The sequence below is a fragment of the Cyanistes caeruleus genome, chromosome Z, assembly GCF_971803275.1.
Source record: "Cyanistes caeruleus chromosome Z, bCyaCae1.hap1.1, whole genome shotgun sequence".
Taxonomy (NCBI): Eukaryota; Metazoa; Chordata; class Aves; order Passeriformes; family Paridae; genus Cyanistes; species Cyanistes caeruleus.
The window spans coordinates 34,630,856-34,649,789 of NC_141732.1; the positions used below are offsets into that span (position 1 = coordinate 34,630,856).

General features: G+C 38.9%; 1 protein-coding gene across 1 annotated transcript in view; it reads left to right on the forward strand.

Moving 5' to 3' along the window:
- The window catches only part of SHB (SH2 domain containing adaptor protein B), a 59,706-nt gene that overhangs the window by 32,021 nt on the left and 8,751 nt on the right, over positions 1 to 18,934 (forward strand). Inside the window, exons 3-5 of the mRNA XM_023943828.2 lie at positions 5,661 to 5,876; positions 11,946 to 12,117; positions 16,330 to 16,449. Of these exons, the coding sequence (XP_023799596.1) occupies positions 5,661 to 5,876; positions 11,946 to 12,117; positions 16,330 to 16,449 (508 nt within the window). The remainder of the gene's footprint in view (positions 1 to 5,660; positions 5,877 to 11,945; positions 12,118 to 16,329; positions 16,450 to 18,934) is intronic.

Here is an 18,934-nt window from a genome sequence, read left to right on the forward strand (position 1 = left end):
GGTTTTCAATGACAGCTGGGATTACAGGGATTGTAACTGGCTGTTGTCCACAAGCAGGCCTTGTTCCTGAGTTATGTTCTCACATACCCTTTTTTGGTTTTAATATGGTATTTTATTTTCCCCAGACTTATCCACAGAAAGCCAGTGTTTTTATAGCAAGAGCTCCAAACACTTTGTGGACTGCCCTTTTAGGGCTTTTGAATATGCAGTGTTTGAATCCCCATTCCAAAAGTTCTGCTGTTGATAATTCTGCTCTGACTATCCTAGTTGAAGACAAGTTAGCCTCTTCTCTCATTGCAGAAGCTCTCCCTCTCCCTATGGGGAATTTTGTGTATATAGGAGGAAGAGATGCAAGAAGTAGACTCTGATCAGGGTATAGTTGTTTGCTGGCTGTAATTAAATACCTCTATCTTTTTGATGATAACTGTTTGGTCTGCCTATGTGCCTTGAAAAGTTGTGAGTTCCAGACAAAGTCACTTTAGCGTTGAGATCCCTGTCACGGGAATTATCTGGTAGATTTGAGTGACACAAATGCACTCAGTGAGAACAGCAGCACAGTTTTAGGTGTTCACTGCAGGCTGGTTACACTTTGGTGTGTAGTTAATAGCAGGTTGTGGTTTTCATTTGGTTAGTGGGAAACTAAATCCAGGCCAGTAGGACTGAAGTTGTTTAAATGCTGACTTCTGGAAAGAGAGCAGAAGAGAAGCAACCATCTGGAGGAGACCTGTAGTCTGAATCCAGAGGTAGGAAGATGGAAATTCTTCAAGCTAACAGCTTGACAGCTGTCTCCTGTACAACCTTATTCCAGCATAGTGTTTACAGCTTAATGTGTGCTAAATAAATGAATGGAGAAACTACTGTGCTTCCTGCAAATAACTGTATTTGAACAAATTCAACTGCATGCAAAAATGACCTTGAAAATCATTGTACTTACATTAAAGGTTTTCTAGCAACAGCTGCTTGTCAGAGTTAGGAGTATTTCCAAGTACTTTGTTTCATTCTTTCTGAAATAGGATGAAGCTTTATTCAGCAATGTGTCTGGATAAACTCTGTGAATCCTGTGCTGTTGAATGGAGCTGAGTGCAGCTAAATGTCCCCTGAAAAATCACTTCAGCAGAATTCGTTCTCTGTCCTGTATTGCTCTTAGGCTTAGGTGTTGCTAACCCTTGTACATTGCTTAAAAGTCAATTTCAGTGCTAGATTTTAGATGACCTTGCATCTTAGTACTGTTTCCAGCATGAGACCTTCATAGTCAGACTTGTCTCACTAGGACAGGGCTTTTGGCTAGAGAAAGCAGCTGAGGAGCTGGTAGCACTGTCATTTTAATTTGGCACCAGTCTTGAAAGTGGTAGCTGAGATGGAGAGGGGTGTGATTTATCACTTTTATACCTGATATGTGTGGGCCAGTGCACTTTGAAATCCGACATACTGGCAAGTCGAAACAGCTTTATTGTGCTGCTGTTGATCAATCTGTAAGTTAATGTGACTGTATCATGTTGCACTATAGTTTTCCCTGTTTTTCAGTGGAGCATGCATAAATTACAGATTGCTGTCAGACTGATAAAGAAACACCTATGTCTGTTTTACCACTGATGCTGTGATTTGTTGCGTGTAATTTGTTTAAAAGGTTTCCCAATAGAATAGCAGAGGTTGAAAAAATCAAGGAATTGATGTAACTTAGTGATTTTGTTTCTTGCAGGTTAAGACTCTTCCTGCATATTAGATGTAGATGAGCAAGATGTGCTGTTACTGTGATGCAGGAACCTGTCTTTGCTTCCCAACCTGCCCAGAGTAATTTTTCATTGCCTTTCACCACGCAGGAGAGCAAAAACTCTTGCAAGCCCTCAACTTCAGGGAATCTCTTTGATTATATAACTGACATTTCTTACGTGATTGTGGCAATAGGACTCCTGCATTTTGCTTGTCTAGTGTTTCATCAAAAGAAATGTTAAAAAGGGGCTGTAAAATGGAATTGACTTAATTACTGCCTGGTGACATTTACAGATGTGCTTGATTTGGGGAAATGGAGTTTTATATCACCAGAACTTTTTTAATAGTGCCACTACATTGTTTGACCTCTTGTTCCTGCATGCTTGAGTTTGAGATGAAGGAAATACCTGTTGGCATTGGGCCATTATAGAATGATCTGATTGTGTTTTATTCTGTTGCATCCTTTTGGAAATTTACCTGTTGGGTTCTGTAACCAAGTAGTAATGTTTTCAACATTTCCTTTTGTTGGCTTCATAGCTGTTCTATTTCCCTGATGATATATCTCCTAATTCTCTCCAAACTATTTTCAGGAATACAGTGCATCTGTGTGTAAACCTGTTGAATTATTTAGGGCTGTTAAGGTGTGGCTGATGTGGCTGCTTGTCCTGTGAAGCTCTGTTCTGTATGTGAGTATCAGAATTGTTCAACCAAGTGGGAAGAACAATGTCAAGTTGAGTCTTGTATCTTATAGTGTTGTCTCAGTTTCTGTACCTGTCCTGGTCAGGTTCTTGGTTTTACACAGGTGACCAAACTTCTGAAGCCTAATTCTGTAATTACCTCTGATCTGTGAGAATTATCTCACAATAATTATCTGTGGGAGTCTTCCAGACTGCTAGCAAAATTAGTGCTCTCAAAACTTCACCAGTTGCTTCTTCTGTTAGCAATTAGCTTAAATGCTGAATTGTATACAAATGTACTTTTAACCAGCAATAAGAATTCAAATTATATAGTTCATAAAAATGAATTAAAGGAAAAGTAAAATTAACATAGTTCTTGACTTCCTGATAATTCTGAAGACTATTTTAGCCCTTAGAACTGGCACTGTTAGAGGCTACGAAATTATCATGAGAAATGCTTCATCACAAATGTTCTGTTGTCTTCTACTATATGATTCTTGAATATCAAGTTTGCACAGAGCTATCAGTGTGTATAATGCTAACACTGCTTATGGTACAGATTCGGTTGTGCTGCCATTTATTGAAAGGAACTTTTTCTGATTTAGCCTTTAGTAAAATTACTTTTATTTACAAATACTGTCAAAGGTGAATTTTCAAGCATATTTATACAAGGCTTTACAGAAGAGATTGGAGATATGTGTAAGTGTATGTGGATACATGCATATGTTTTTATATATCACAGAATATGCTGACTTGGAAGGGATCCACAAGGATCATTAAGTCCTTGCACTTGCAAGGATCATTAAGTCCTGGCCCTGCACTTCCCTCCCTGTAGGTTGTAGCTTTTCCTAGAAAAGCTTTTCTGCTTTAGAATCAAATATTCATAATTTTTCTAATTATGCTCCCTGAACATGAACCACCTTCTATTTACTGGTAAACTTTTCTGTATGGTCTGATGCTTTGGTCTTCTGGGTAAAAGAAAAATATCAGGCAAGAGTTCTTGTATTGAAATGTGCAAGACATTTCAATACACAAAGAGCCAATTGCACAGCTGTACTTGGCACACAAATTTGTGTGGTTTTTTACATTTACAATCATTTACATTTACAAATAATTTACAACCGATTTGGGTGAATCATGACTTCTGTTCCTCAGAAGTTCACATTTGTTGATGTAGCATTTACTGGGTCCACAGTACTGAAAGAGAAAAAGATACCTACCACTTTTCTGACTTTAGAGGAAATAAAACATTTATCTTTTTGATCCAGAGTATTCAAGAGAGTTGTGTGTTCTTTCTGTTACAGTTCTTTCTCAAAAATTGCTCAATTTTTCTTGATGTGGTTGTTCATAACTAGAAATTAACAGGATTATCTTGCTTGTATTTACATCTCCATCCATTTCTGTGTATGTCTTCAAATTTACCAGATTTTTAATGCATAAATGAAATAATTTTTTTCCAAGGAGTATGGGCACTGTCATTTTGCAGACTTTACACTGCACTTTGAAGTGGTTTGGAGAAATTACTTGATTATAATATTTTTGTTGATACATGAATTGATTTATGATTTTTGTTATAGTAACAGTGAGAACTGCTCTAGATCTTTGCTTCATTTGTAGCTTAAAAAGTTCTCTCGCTGAGTCTTTTCATAACTTTGCAATTTGCTACATTATTGATGTTCATATTTTATCGTTGCAGTGGTCAGTATAATCATACAATATCTGAAGTTGGAAGGGGCCTCTTGATATTATCTAATAAAAAAATCCTGTTCAAGCAAGATCAGCTAGAATGGGTTGCCCATAACTATGTCCAGTCAGATCTTGAATATTTCCAAAGATGGATCCTTCACAGCCTCTGCAGACAATATGTTTTGGTGTGTGACCATTATCACAATCAAGATGTGTTTTCTAGTGTTCAGGTGGAATTGAATACATTTTGACTTGTTATATATTTTGTGCTTGTTATATCTTGGCCTGTCACTTGGCACTGTCAGTAAAAGTCTGTCTTCCTCATCTTCTCCATCAGGTATTTATATGCATTAATATCTCCTCACTAAAACTTATTTTCTCCCAGCTGGCAAGTCTCAACTCTTGCAGTCTCTCCTCATATGAAAAGTGCTTCAGTCCCATCATTGAGCTTCGCAACCTTTTGCTGAAACTTCCTGCAGTGTTCTATATCTTTCTTGTGCTGGGAAGGTGAAATCTGGACCCAGCAGACCAGATGTGGCCTCACCAGCGCTGAGTAGAGGGGAAGAATCACATCTCTTGGTCTGCATCCCACACTCTGATGCACCCCAGGTTGGGTTGTGCCTCATTACTGTGAGGGTGCATTGCTGCCTCGTGTTTAACTTGCTGTCATACAGGATCCCAAAGTCCTTTTCTGCTGAGCAGTTTTCTGGCCTGTTAGCCTGCCATTTTCCACTGTCCCTGGCTCCCTTTGAATGGTAGCACAGCCACTGGGTCTATCACTCACTCTGCTCAGTTTTGTATCAGTAGATGGAGGGACCATGGCTTTGTCTAAGCAAGGCTCTGTAAACTCCCAAAATTGGAGACACCTCCCATGACCTACCTGGTAACCTCTCCCAGGGCAGCACTGCACACCAGGGGAAGAAGGAACCCACAGTGTACTGCTTGGATCTCTCGAGCTACCTCTTGTGCCTGTTTCTCCTTATTGCTTCTTATGATTCTGCTCAAGAAGGCTTGGTTCTGACTGCTGAGAGCTGCTGTTACAGCCCCCCTTGATGTGACATAAGCTCTAATGCTTTTGTTTAGTGTTCTTACTCTAGTCCTACTTCATTTTTTGCTGATATTCTGTAGGCATAAATGCAGACTTTTTTTTTTATATCAGTATATACAATTGTACTGTGGGACTTATTGTTTTATGTTCTTTGTATCTTCAAATTTCACTTCAGGACCATCTCCTCCTGAAGAGCTAACTATACACAAATTTCAGTGTTCTTGTGAACTTGCGCACAGTTACTGTGAGTGTGCTTTATACCAGCTGGCAGGGATTGTGTGCTTCCTGCAATCTGGCTCTGCACAAGCTGGGAAATGTTGGTGGAGGCATGAAGCTGTGGTTGTTAACTGGAGCAAACTTTTGCTTCCAGCCAGTTACCAATGTAGAGGTAGAATTTAGAAGTCTTGTACAAGCTTGTCATCTCTATAATTACGTGGCTATTAAGAAATGGGTGGAAGTTGAATGCTCTAAAATTATAGACTGTAATGATAAGACATGGTTAGTAGTGATTCTGATGCAATTTTCCTCCTTGCCAACAGAATTTCAACAGCAGGAAGGCATGAAGTCCCATCAGAAAAACATGCAGCTCTACGACACACCCTATGAACCAGAAGGCAGTGGTGTGGAATCTGATTCTGAAAGTGTGGTGAGTCGCCGTTTACGAGAAAGCAAATTGCCACAGGATGATGACAGGCCTGCAGATGAGTACGATCAGCCGTGGGAGTGGAACAAAGTCACCATCCCAGCTTTGGCAGGTAGGATTCCTAGATCCCAGCCTCAAAATTCTCTCTCACAGTTACAGCATACATATTTGACTTTGGGGTAAATCAAATACTTATGCTCTTTTGATGTGTATGTGTTTGTGAAGAAATATCTGAAAAGTGAATGTGGGTCATCTCAAATCTTTACCTGCTGCAGAAATATGGAACACTGCACTGTTTGTTTGGTACTTCAGCCAACCTGTTGTCAGTCATCTTAGCATTTGTTTCATATAACTAAAACTTCTGATTCTCTCACTCCTTGTCCCTACTTCATTTTAATGGATGGGATGTAGATATTGTTTATTGTTGAGTATCTCTAAGATGAGGAAGCTGGTTTGCAGGGTCCTGAAATTGTGGAGCGATTCTCAAAGGGACAGTGTGATGAAGTGTTGGGGGTGAGGCAGGAAGAGATGTGGCTGTGGGAGTGAGCATGGAAGAAGCCTGAGAGCAATGATTACTGAGTAGTTAGTGTGCATTTACCCTGGGTAAATCCTGCTTGACAAACCTGTTTGCTTTCTGTGTTAAAACTATTAGATCTCTTAATGGAAAGAGAGCAGTAGGTGTCATCTGTGTTGACTTTAGCTTTCAGCATGTTGTGCAGTGGCATCAGCTGTGTTTGGAATATTGTAGCCCAGATGGGTGGACCAGGAGATCTGCAAAAACCTATCAGAGTCATTGACCACAATGGATAATGTCAGTGATTCTTTCTGGAATCTGGTTACAAGTGTGATGTTCAAGAACCCTTCCTGTATAGCATACCTATTAGTAACCAAGAGCAGAAGGAGAGGAAGTGCTCCTTATCAAGCTTGGAATAGCAGCCAAGGGAGGGGAGAGTGTGTGCAAAGATGCCATTCTGGAACCCGAACAGGCTTGAGAAATGGACTGACAATAGGCTTCCAAAACCTAATGAGAACAGACTTGCATTGGGAGCAGACTAACCCCCTGCAGTGATATGGACCTAGATCTGGTTGATGTGCTGGGATACAGCTTTGATAGAAGGGGCTTAAGGAGTCCTGGGGGAAAGTGGTCTAGATGTGGCTAGCAATGCTCCTCACCATGATGAAAGCTAGAACATGTTAATCTGTCTGAATAGGAGCAAACTAGTGGATGAAACAAAGTGACTGTTCCTCAAACAAAGTGACTGTTCCTCTTCATATTTCTTGCACTATGCATAGTGCTGTGGCAGGATTCTGATATAAGAGGGATGTTGATAAACATTTTTGTTAGCACACAGCCAACAAAATGACAAGAAACTGCAGCACATGACAGCACATGTGAAGAGAGAACTGGGCTTGCTTAGCCTGGAGAACAGAAGACTTTGGGTGGGACTTAATGGGCACTTTCTAATGCCTGTGAGGAGATCCTCAATAAGATGGAGCCAGTTTCTTCACAAATAAGCAGGTGTGTGATGGGAAGATGAGATATAAGATGAATCAGGGAAGGTTCTGACTCAAGTTGCTTTTTTCTCTGCAAGAACAGTTAAGCATTGGAAACAATTATTCAAGGAGCTTTTGCAGTCTCCATATTTTTTTCATTCTGTGGGAAGAAATGACTGCATAAACAACCTGATCTGGTCACGTAACTCCCCACACAAGGTTGGTGATTTTGTGCTACCCTGAAGTAATTTTTCTTTCAAAAACCAGCAACTTTATTGCTTAGTGATGCTGAGATACAAGCTGTGGCACCAGTATACATCTGCTGCCAGTGAGATCACTCTTCACAAATTTCTCAAATAGTAATACAGCAGCTACAGAGATGGGATTATTAGTTTTAACAGTTTGGTCTTAAAGATATATATATAAAAACATATATGTTGTATATGTGCATATGTAATCGTAGACATTATCCTTCACATATTGGTCATATTATATGAAATCAATTAAGTTTTAATTCTTTTGGAGTTTGTCTTAAGCTGTGTATTCATCTTTGTGTCCACTTTTTTGGTCTTTATCAGGTAAATTCTGAAATAGGGTGTTTCTGAGTTGCTTTAAAATGAAGAATCTGAGTTTTGTCAATGTTTTTCTTTATATCTACTTTTCAGTTTTTAAATGTAATTGTAAATTAACAAGGTCAGCTCAATACAAGATTTTATGATTGGCTTATGTGTAATATTTCAGTACTATGCAGTTACAAAAGCACACAGAGCAAAATCTTACTTTACAGAATTAATAGACTAAAGAAAGGTTTAATTATATGGTATTATGATATGGTTGGATTACTTCCAAGTTAAGCATAGAGAATTCTTACTTAAAAAAACAAGAGTAAACACTTTTTGAGATTAATTAGATTTCTCTCATTACATCTGCCATTCATTATAGATTAGTTAGTTTCACAAAGAAGTGTCTAAGGATTGGCTACAAGCATAGTTGCAAGCTGCTGTTTCATCTGGTGTCTCTAGCATTCGTCTTTGTCCTAAGAGTAGTAAATGTTTAAAATAAGGAAAGTCTGAAGTTTGAAATGGTGGAAAGTTTGCAATGAAGAAGTATTGACCCTCTGCTGAGATGTATGAAGTGCTCTTCTAACTTATTTGGTGGTTCCACAGTGGAACTCAGGAAAAGTTTTTTTCAGTTCTTAGCTGAGGTGGGTTTTTCTGAAAAGTGCAATGTTGGTTGAACTACTAAAAATTTTAGCAATGGGTAAGTCCCACTTCACAGGCTTACAGTTTCCATCTCCCAATTACATGGAGATCCTCTGCTGAAACTTTCCTATTTGAGAAATTCATCTGCAGGGAACAGCAGACATTTGTTTTTGCAGATGTGGAGACTTATGCAGCAAATGTTTTCGATTTGTCAGGTGACAGACTGTAGAAACAAACCAAAATGGCAAGCAACACTGGAATTACCATGAGCCTAATTACTCATGCAGGTCTTTGAAGGAAAAAAAATTGTTCTTCTTCCATGATTTCAAGATATGTTGCTGGAGCTAAAACCTGTTTATCTCCAACCTGGACTTTGAGATTTGTCAGAATGCACAAGATTTGAAATGTGCTGAGGCCGAGTGTGTCTGTGCTCTGACTCCAAAGGATGGGGCTGGAGCTGGTGCCATGCTGGCACTGTGGATGGAGCAGTGTAACCTATGGATTTTGCTGTGCTAAAAGACGTGTCACTCTGTAGCAGAAGTGGAATGCAGCATTTTAACTCTCTGCAGCTGGAGTTCTTTCACAAACAAATTTATGGTTGTTTTATTGGAGGCTGTACAGCTAAAATGTGTTTTTGATGGCTTTTATGGGAAGCAAGCAGGTCTTGTTAAAACTCCTGCTGAGCTGGGCAGACTGGTTTGCCCAGAATTGAGGCTGGCAAAGTAACAGGAACAAAGTAGCTTCCAGGTACACAAGTCTGTCTAGAAAAGGAGATAACAACAGGGAGAGCCCACTGGATAGGTAGATCACTTGGGTATTGGAGGGCTCATTCAAGAATGTCACACTGAATCTAGCTTCCACAGAGTTTATGAGAAACCTGCCCTCTTCAAACTGCCATGTGGGCACAGAAAACCTTCATTCAGGAAATGCCTGTGAAGTCTGTAAAACAGATCTTAGTATTGCTTTACGATATGTATTTCCCTCTCTTATAAAGAGTGTCTCAATGGTCAAGAGGGTCATTTGGTAGTAGTTTCCAACACTGATGATGGGGTGGTGGACGGAGGACTTAAAAACGCCAGACTTTTTCTGACTTCTGCTGCTTCTGCATGGAAAGGTGTTGCCTAGGACCTTGAGGGACTTAAAGCAAAGGAGTTCTGGCATGCTGCTGTCATGGGAGTATGGCAGAAATTACAGAGCAGTGGAAGAGAGGCCTTATGGAGACTGTGGAAGTGTCAGATATTGCAGTCGGTTCCATAACTGCAGTGGCTGAATGTGCTTTACCTTTGTTTAAGAGAAGACGCGTAGCAGCCAAAACTCAGACCTGATTACAGCATTGGGTGGGCAGGTACCTGGCTGAGTATCTTATTTGTCACTTTAATCTGTCTGGATATCCCTTCAAGACTGCTTCTTCCTGACAAATTAATTCACAAACAAATGGGAAAAAAGAAAAAAGGAAAAAAAAAAAGGAAGTGCAGAGACATGTCTGAACTTTTCAAACAGAGAAAAAAGCCCTAACATTCAAAAGCATCTGCAGTTTAACTTCATCTTGTTTTTGGAGAATAGCTCCTACCTCTTACCATCATGTTAATGACTTTTTACACAAGCATATAGAGCTTAAAAAAAAAATAAGAGAGTGCTTTTAAACTAAAAGAAGAGAGATTTAGATTAGATGTTAGGAGGATGTTGTTTAGTCAGCAATGGTGAAGCACTGGAAGAGGTTGCCCTGTGTGACATTGTGGATGGCCCTTCCCTGGAACTGTTCAAAGCCAGGTTGGTTGGGACTCTGAACAGTGTTGTTTAGTGGATTAAATCACTGCCTGTGGCGGCATCTCCCTGCTCTTAGGGGGTTGCAACTAGATAATCATTAATGTCACTTCCAACTCAAGCTGTTCTGTGATTCCGTGTTGTAAAGATATAGTTGTTAACAATCAGAACTGAGTTTGTTTTGTGAATTTTTTGGAGTCTGAAAGATGTTCCATATTCAGAAGGTGGCAATAAGCTCACTGGTTTTCAGAGAATACCCAAGTTACAGCTGGGTGTTCTTCTTAGAGTTAAAATAATAATACTGCTCATATATGTCACAGGCAAGTACCCACATGCAATGTTTCTCTTTGTTACGCTAATCAGCTTTCATTATCCAATAATGAGGCTAAATCTGAGTTTGTATTAAGGAAGAATCAGCATATTTCCACCATGCATACTTAGGAATGTGATTGAATACAGTTACCCAAAGTTTGCAATAATAAAAATTGTGTCTACTTTCTCTGAGTAGAGGGGGCATGTGGAAGTGTCCTAAGCTTCATGACAAAAGCATAAATAAATTTTTGAGAAACATCTCCAAAACACTTTCCACCTCCAACATGTCACTGTGCATTATCTTGAACTTGAACATTGCAGCTCACTGCTTTAAAACACTTAATGCTATCACCCACGTGCCTGCTTGGCTGTGTGTTACAGTATATTCACTTTTAAATGCATGAGGCCTATAAGTTTTGTAGGGATTGCCTTCAGTTTTCCTTGTAACATTTTTCCCCAGTATTGCTGTTGAAACTCACATAGGGGCTGATTGAGCAGTTTGTGCTTGTGAGCACTGTGATTTTTACCTCCTGACAGTGAAGGTTCTCTTGTCTGATCCTTGCTAGATGACCTTAAGATACAGTAATCTGCAGCTGGGAGTGTTAGTTTTTGACCATAGACCCATAGAGAGCAATGTGGGTAGATTCTTTCACTGTTCCTGTCAATATTCTGTGCTTTAATTTTTAATTTTTTTTTAATTGCAGCTGTGTGGAATCTGCAAGTGTAGAATGAGGATATTGACATCATTAGTATGGGCTTGGCTACAGGTGTTGCAGTACTCTAATAAGTTACAGTTTTGAAAAATAAGTGGTATTGCTTTTCTTTGAATAATGTAGTTAGTGAGAGAAATTATGAAAGACTGTGTTTCTTTTTTGTCTCTGTTTCCTAGACTTTAAAGGCACAAGCTTTGTGCCAGTAGTGTGTGAGTGGATGCACTGTTAATTCTTTGCTGCTGGACAGCATTTCAGATATAGATAGATGGGTGTTTGCTGCCTGATTTGCTTCCAGATGACTGTTAGGATGATACCACATAACCTGAGGCTAACTGATGTTCTCACTTACTTGCTTTTGGAATTATGGCAGGTGACTGAAGGCTTGTTACTGCTACTTGTTTAACAGCATCGTCTCTAGAGGATCAAAGTATCAAACGTCAAGATAAGCAGTAGTTATTATAACAAGGTTTAAAAGAGTGTGAATTTTATTACTGGAAAAGCAAGAGAATTTTAGGACTGTGTACTCTGCATAGTAAGAAGCACTTTATGTGATACATGTACCTTTGTAGATAAAGCATCTTAATGCTAGTGGGCATATGTTTATTCTCTGTGGGGTGTGAAAACCTCTCTAACTGCTACAACTCTTTTGCTCTTTGCTAACCTTGCCTGGAAAGGTAATTATTGTGTGTCTTGCAGCCCAGTTTAACGGAAGTGGGAAACGGCAAACATCTCCTTCTCCCTCAAGTGACCAGCACAGGCAATTAAGAGCACCTGGAGGAGGATTTAAACCCATCAAACATGGCAGTCCAGAATTTTGTGGGATCCTGGGAGAGAGAATAGATCCAACTATTCAGCTGGAAAAGCAGATGTAAGTAAGCACAGTAATTGCTCTCTCGCTCTTTGCCTCCCCACTTACAGGGGCAGCAAGTGTCCAGATCCTACTGTCCACCTTCCCTCCTCAGTATCCCCAAAGACCTACTCTTCCTAATCAGGTGGAGTGTAAGTAATCTTTGTGGGAGAACGAAATAGTGTGAAACAGGAAACTCATCTCAGGAACAGGGTATTTTATCTGTCAAGTGTGTGCAGTTACTCCATTTTCAACTTTGTTGTTTATATTGCATTAGGGAAAAAGAAGTTGTATATCACATTTAACCAAATTCTCTTTAAAGGTGCATGAGTTCTATATATTTGTGGCTGCAGAGCATGTTTCTACTACATCAGATTTGCCTTGCATTTGGCTGTGATTCTTCTCCAGACCACTTAAACAGCTTTCAGAAAGGAGATTGTTATTTCTACCCTTGTGTTGTCAAACTTGAGAGTGGTATTTAGATGCACTTCTATCAGCACCAAATTCAGGTTCTGGGAGAATTCCCTGTAGTGAACGTCTGGTATCCACAAGAGTAGCCCCTATCCTGCCTCATTCTTGCCCTTCTTTGAACAATTTGGACAGTGGCTTGTGTGATGGAATGACCCGCTGTCCTGTATCATACCAAAGGTGCAGCCTCTGAGAAGGAACAAGAATTCCTGCTACACAGAGAAAAATCCTCATGTGGAGCAATTTACAACAGTTATACTGATATTCCTGGGCATTGAGAAGCCAATGGATTCATGCAGTAGAGTGAAGAAACTGTGTCTTGAGTCCCTGAAGTCAGTCCACTCCAGAAACCATCATTCTGGGTTAGAGGCAGACTTTATTTGCACTGGAGAGGGAGGGCATAATATGGCATGGATGTGAGTATGCACTTCGTGAGAATACTTTGTTCCTTAATGCTAGTGGTATTGGGAGGATTAACAATCCTTTTACACCTCAAATCCTCAGTAGAAGGGAATCCTCTCCTAGTGTTTGAGAAGAGGTAGATCCAGAAATTACTTTCCTTTGACATGTTATTTTTCAAGCAGTATTTGGAAACTTAAGTTTGAAACAGATAATATCATCGTTTGCATGTTGTTATGTTTCATCTAATGAACCTCAGCCTTTGAACCATCTGCCCATTGACTGATTGTATGTTTATCTCCAGTAGAGGAAGTAGCAACCTTTATTGTGAATGTGATGTTGTTAGGTAAATAACTAAATAGGTAACAGCTAATAGGTAAATAGCTAAATAACTAAAAAGCTGCAAATTTAACTGTAAATTTGGTTCTCCAAGTTGGGAAGTTCCAGCTCACCAAATGCTCACCCAGTCCCAAATACATTAAAAATTTACATTTAAGCTGCAGGAAGGTGAGTTTCTGTTACCTAATTCTTGACACATAAATATATTATGGCATCATTCTGTCTTGTAGTATAACTGCAATTAAATGTTACAACTGAAAACTGCAGGTCTAGTTTTTCCTTCTTAAGTATTCAAATGCCAGTGACATGAAGTTATTTTTGATTCTTCAGTATGATGGATCAAACTTCAAATGCATGCACAGTTAACAGTGATGCATCAGAAAGTGCAGGAGTTTACATTTATTTTACCATTGATTATTCATAATAATTCAAATTACTGTGGTTTTAGTAGTATGAGATATCTCCACAACATATGCCAAACCCTTCCTGCGTTTTCTGCAAAAGTGGAGTCTGTTTTTGCAGAAAGATCTAAAGGAAAGGATGCACACAAATTGGCAAGTGAGTGGGTAGGTTAGGATATTCTCTAAACAGGCAGAAACACCAAGGTGTGTTAGTATGTTAAGAAAATATTTTAAGTTACTTGTGACTGAGGAATCTGTAACTATGAACTTATTAACTCATGGACCCAGGGGAATCAAAGTAATTTGTTCTATTTCCTCAATAACAGTGTAAAGAAAAAGCGTGTTCTGCTGTTTCCATTGTCTTATTGAAAGTGAATCCCTCCCAGCCTTATAATCAAGATCTGGTTTCCTGTTTTGCTCTAACTCAGAAACAGAATAGTGTAGTGCATTATATAAGCTGTAGCAACTTATTATACTTACTGTATAGTTGCTCCTGCTCTCCTGTCTTCAGTGGAGTTGTGGCCCCTCGGTGGCTGAAACCTGACCATTAACAAAGTAAGGGATGTCTGGAAGAGAATTCTGTAAACCACCATCAGGGTACTTACAAACCTGGGAGGAGATCCTGTTAAGGGTCAAAGTGTGTGATTATGTTAGAATTTTCTTTCAGTTTTACATTGTGTGCCTTGTTTTCCAGGATATCTTAGAAGACATCCCGTACTTTTGCACTGGTGTCTTTCACAAGCTGTCACTGCACTTTTTTAAGGCCACACCACTGATGTTTGAACATGTGACATTTCTTCACAAATGCTTATATGCTGGCATTTAAAAAATAAGCACACCCAGGACAAACAGACCCAATACAGTTGAACAGCAAATCACTCAGGAACTCAAAGCTTATTATTGCACTTTGCTTATCGCACTAGGTAGCTGGAACAGGAGCAATCAGAGTGTCCCAGTTACGTGAGCATATGACTCACAAACAATTACACTTCTGGATACTGCTGTTTACTGTCAGGTGTAGCCACAACAGCTTCCAGACATCACATCTGAATCAGATATTATCAATTGTTTTATTTCCAACTCTGAAAAGCAGGTTTTTCTTCCTCAAACTAGCCCTGTGTTCTTTTTTTATTTCTCTCAGAATATCAGAGTCTCTGAATATCTCCTTTATTTTGGCAAGGTAATATTTGGCCCTTTGGGGAGAAAATAAAGATAATTGCAATTAATAGGAAAAGTTTTTAAATTCTCCCAAATCCATTTCTTGATTCATATTTGTGTTACTATTATTCTCTCACACTCAGAAGGCAATCTAGTCTTTAAATTGTTTGTTAAGAAATATCTTTCACCAGCAACTATCTAATGGGAGATGAGGAGAAGACTGCCTGAAATCATTTGCATCTGTGTCTCCACCTTATTTGTGAAGTGATGAAGCTGTCAGGGCCTCCCTTTCTGGTCTGTCTTGAATATACCAAGTATAAGCTCTTTTTAGTTCCCTCTTATGCAGACTTTAGTTTTAATCAAGCACACAATGAATTTTTAATTTAAGCACAAACTTTTTTTTTTTAGCACAGTCATTGGATTTTACAATGGAGACACCAGCACAAGGTAGTTAAGAGCATGATTGCTGTCAAAGAGATTTATCTAGTCTTTATTCACCTATCTTTTAGTTGGAGCATCTTTCTTAGGGTAAGAACAAATGGAATAAAATTATTTTACGCAAAGCAAGCAACAGTTCCTGGTAAGAACAGACAGAGAGTGCTTCTGATGTGTTCATTGGCTTGCTTAGGCAAATGTGGTAGTGTCAAATAGTTTTCCAAAGTGCACTTGGCAGTTGCAGGGAGGTAGAGATCTTCCTCAGAGACATGTTTGGCACAGTACAGAGACATTTCATTGCTCTGGAAACTTAGGGAAGGGTCAAAGTGCTTACTTGTGGAGTCTGAGATTTTGAAAGCTGATACAGAGCAGCAGGGAATGAGAAGCTTCGTTGTCTGCACTGGCTAGTTTAATGAAGGACCCACCTCTCCTCTCCCGATTTCCTTTTTTCCCCCTATGTTGTTCTCATCCACTCCCCAGATCCACTAGAGATTTATATAACGCTCCAGAGTTGCCACAGCTTTGTTTAGATTGTGCCTTTTCGATAGATCTTCAACTTTATTACTCTTCTCCTTTTTTAAAAGATTTATTTTAGCAAATGTTTTCCATTATTAGCTGTCCACATTCTCCATTTTCCATCTTCTGTTTCTTTGCTTTTTTTTGGTTTTTTATTTTGTATATTAGCTTTAAAACTGATATATCCCAAGAATGAAATAGAGCAAATGTGTATATCATGGATCTGTTTCCAAAACAGATTATAATGTGTTGCCCTAAGTGAGAATTTCTTACATAGGCATGTAAACCAATCCTATTGCGTGGCTTCCTGATCTGAGTTTTTCCCCTCAGCTGACAGGAACTATAAGCCTCCACAATTTGTAATAACTTCATCTAGTGCTTTTCTTCAATAATATATTAGATTTTAAAGGTATCCATGTGCTGTTGGTAACAATTCATACCTTAAAAAATCAAGCAGTGAAAACAGTATGAATGTGGGAATATTTGTGTGTGCATTAACCTCTTTGCTTTTTTCTAGATGGTATCATGGAGCAATCAGTCGGACAGATGCAGAAAACCTGTTACGTTTATGTAAGGAGTGTAGCTACCTTGTAAGAAATAGTCAAACAAGCAAGCATGACTATTCTCTTTCACTGAAGTAAGTACTTGCCAGAAAAACATAGTAAATGTATTTATAAGCCCTAGCTTCTGTGATGCCTTATAAGAAGATGATCATTATTTGTTGCTGTACTGTTTTAGCTCCGAAGGACTCCAGAGTGTTTGGGATTGCATGATGCATAGTTACAGTCACTGAATTAGTGTCTTCCTATCTGGAAATGTTAAGAGATTTTTAGTCTTCATTTGGTGTCCACTTAAATAAATAAACCTGGATTAACTGGGCTTTTTTTTCTGGTTCTAGTTTGAAATGCTCCTGCTGCTTCTGCTTTAGGCTGAACAGTTTGTTTGGAGATTTTATTCCTTTTGTTTTGTGCACTTTACTGGAGTAAAGCTGTACAGCTTTGCTACAGTTCTTCGAAGTAAAAAACCCAAGATTAATGATGAAATATCTACAGAATTAGGAGATGAGCAGTATTCCAGTCTCAGCACTGCTCTGAATTTGCCTTATGTAGCTTAGGCTGAGCAGAGTACATTACAGATTTTGTCTTCAACATACCACAAAACAGATTTGCAGAACAGTTGGGGCTGGAAGGGAGGATCAAAGATCATCTAGCCCAACTCTCCCACTCATGACAGGATAATAAATTAATTTCCTTTTCTAGCTGAGGAAGACTGTCAAGATTTTCTGTGCAGGAGTAGAAGAAGTCCCTTGACCTTGCTATAGGCTATACAGGTGCAAAGAGAAGTGTTTCCTTTCTTTCTTTCCTGAAGGATGGGGTCTGATGTGGAGCCTAACCTTCCAAGTAGGTCTGGGGTACAAGCTGACTTGGCCTTTTCACTAGCATTACTCCTGCCACTTTGGCTTTTATGCCATTTCTTCACAGGTCTGTTCTGAAAAATACATTTTACTGCTGAGATGATGGTGACACCTGGTTGTAACAGTTTTATAAATAGCACCAAAGCTGATCCTTTTTAAAATAAGTTTAAAATTCCATTCTAGGATTTGAGAAGAAAAATATTTCGTAGGAATGTATTTTGAATCATTATTCCTCTGCTATTATTTTTGGGGTCTCTGTAATAAAGAGGTTTGCCTTCAGCTGGAACATACCTACGTTAAAATTGTGGTTCAGTTCGTCTTGTCTCTTGTAATTTGATCTGTGTATTCTCGAATATTGGGGTCCTCTAGACATTTTCAAACACTGAGGCATGAATGGCACAAGCTTTGGAATAAATTTTCCCTTAGGCTTAAATTTTCCCTTGAATTCAAAGTCTTGGAATATGGAATATGACCTTTTTTAAAAAGAATTTCACTTAAGTCTTGCATCAGTTGAGTGATTTTTGTTATTCATCCAGACCACAGCTTCCAGAGGGAAAGGTGACAGTTAAATTATATTTTGCTGTATTGGACAGCTGAGTTCATGCCTTCAGTATCCTTTTGTGGTCTCTTTGCACAGGACTGCAATGTTCCCATTGTCTATTAGGTGTGTTTGTGCTTCTCAGGGACCTTTACTACCATGTGTGAGTCAGCTTTTTTTTTTTTTCCGGTTAAATGTTTCATTTCTGCTTCAGGGGAAAAGTAAGAATCACGCCCTGATTTTGTACTGAGATTAAGTAACAGTCATTTAAAATCTATTCTTCTGTTTCATGTGACAAGCTTTTTCTAAAAATAAAACAAAAACCAAAACCAAACCCAAACTATTTCACTCTAGTTTTTGAGTTTTCTTTTCTCTAGTAGCAAAAGAATTTTTGTTTCCGAAAATACAGCAATGAGAGTCTACCCAAATATTTACCTGTGTTTGAAGAGTGAACAGATGGTAGAACTTGCTCATTTTCATTTCATATAACTGAATATTGCATAATGGAGACAACTCTGAAGAGCATTTTTTCCAATAGCAGTAAACCTTTTTGTGTTCTGTGGACATTGAGAGGGCCAGACAGGCTTAACTTGCATGGGGAATTTGTGTGAAATATTTGTCTAATTCAAGTTCCAAAAATTAATCATTCCAAATAAAATGAAATGAACATGAAAGTAGCTTCATTGCTAAATTAAACTTCATCTGTGGATAAAATAATTATTGAGGTAGTTTAATTGTTCGTGTCAGTGTCTGTCACTTTGAGATGCTGTAGTTTACCCAGTGAAATTTAATTGCATGTGGATTAGCTACCTCTGGGGGCATCAGAGAAGGTCTTATTGAAGTACACATTTGTATTGTTCATCTCAGTTAGAAACAAGGAATTGGTATTGTTGGTGACAAGTGTTTGAAGCTGAAAGCATCTTTCTATGGATTGGGATCCAAGGAGCTAAGCCTCTTTGTCAGTATTGTTTAAATTCTGCACAGCTGAAGAGGGATAGAGTATGATCTGCTTTCCCAGAACAAAATTATCCCAAAGGCAGGAGGGTACATCCTCTTGAATCTCATCTGTCAGCCCTGGATTGTTCCCTTTGTTTCCTCTTTTCTGTACTCTTTCAGGGTTGTAGATACTTGACTCGCTTATACTCACCCACTCTTTCCTTAAACACAATT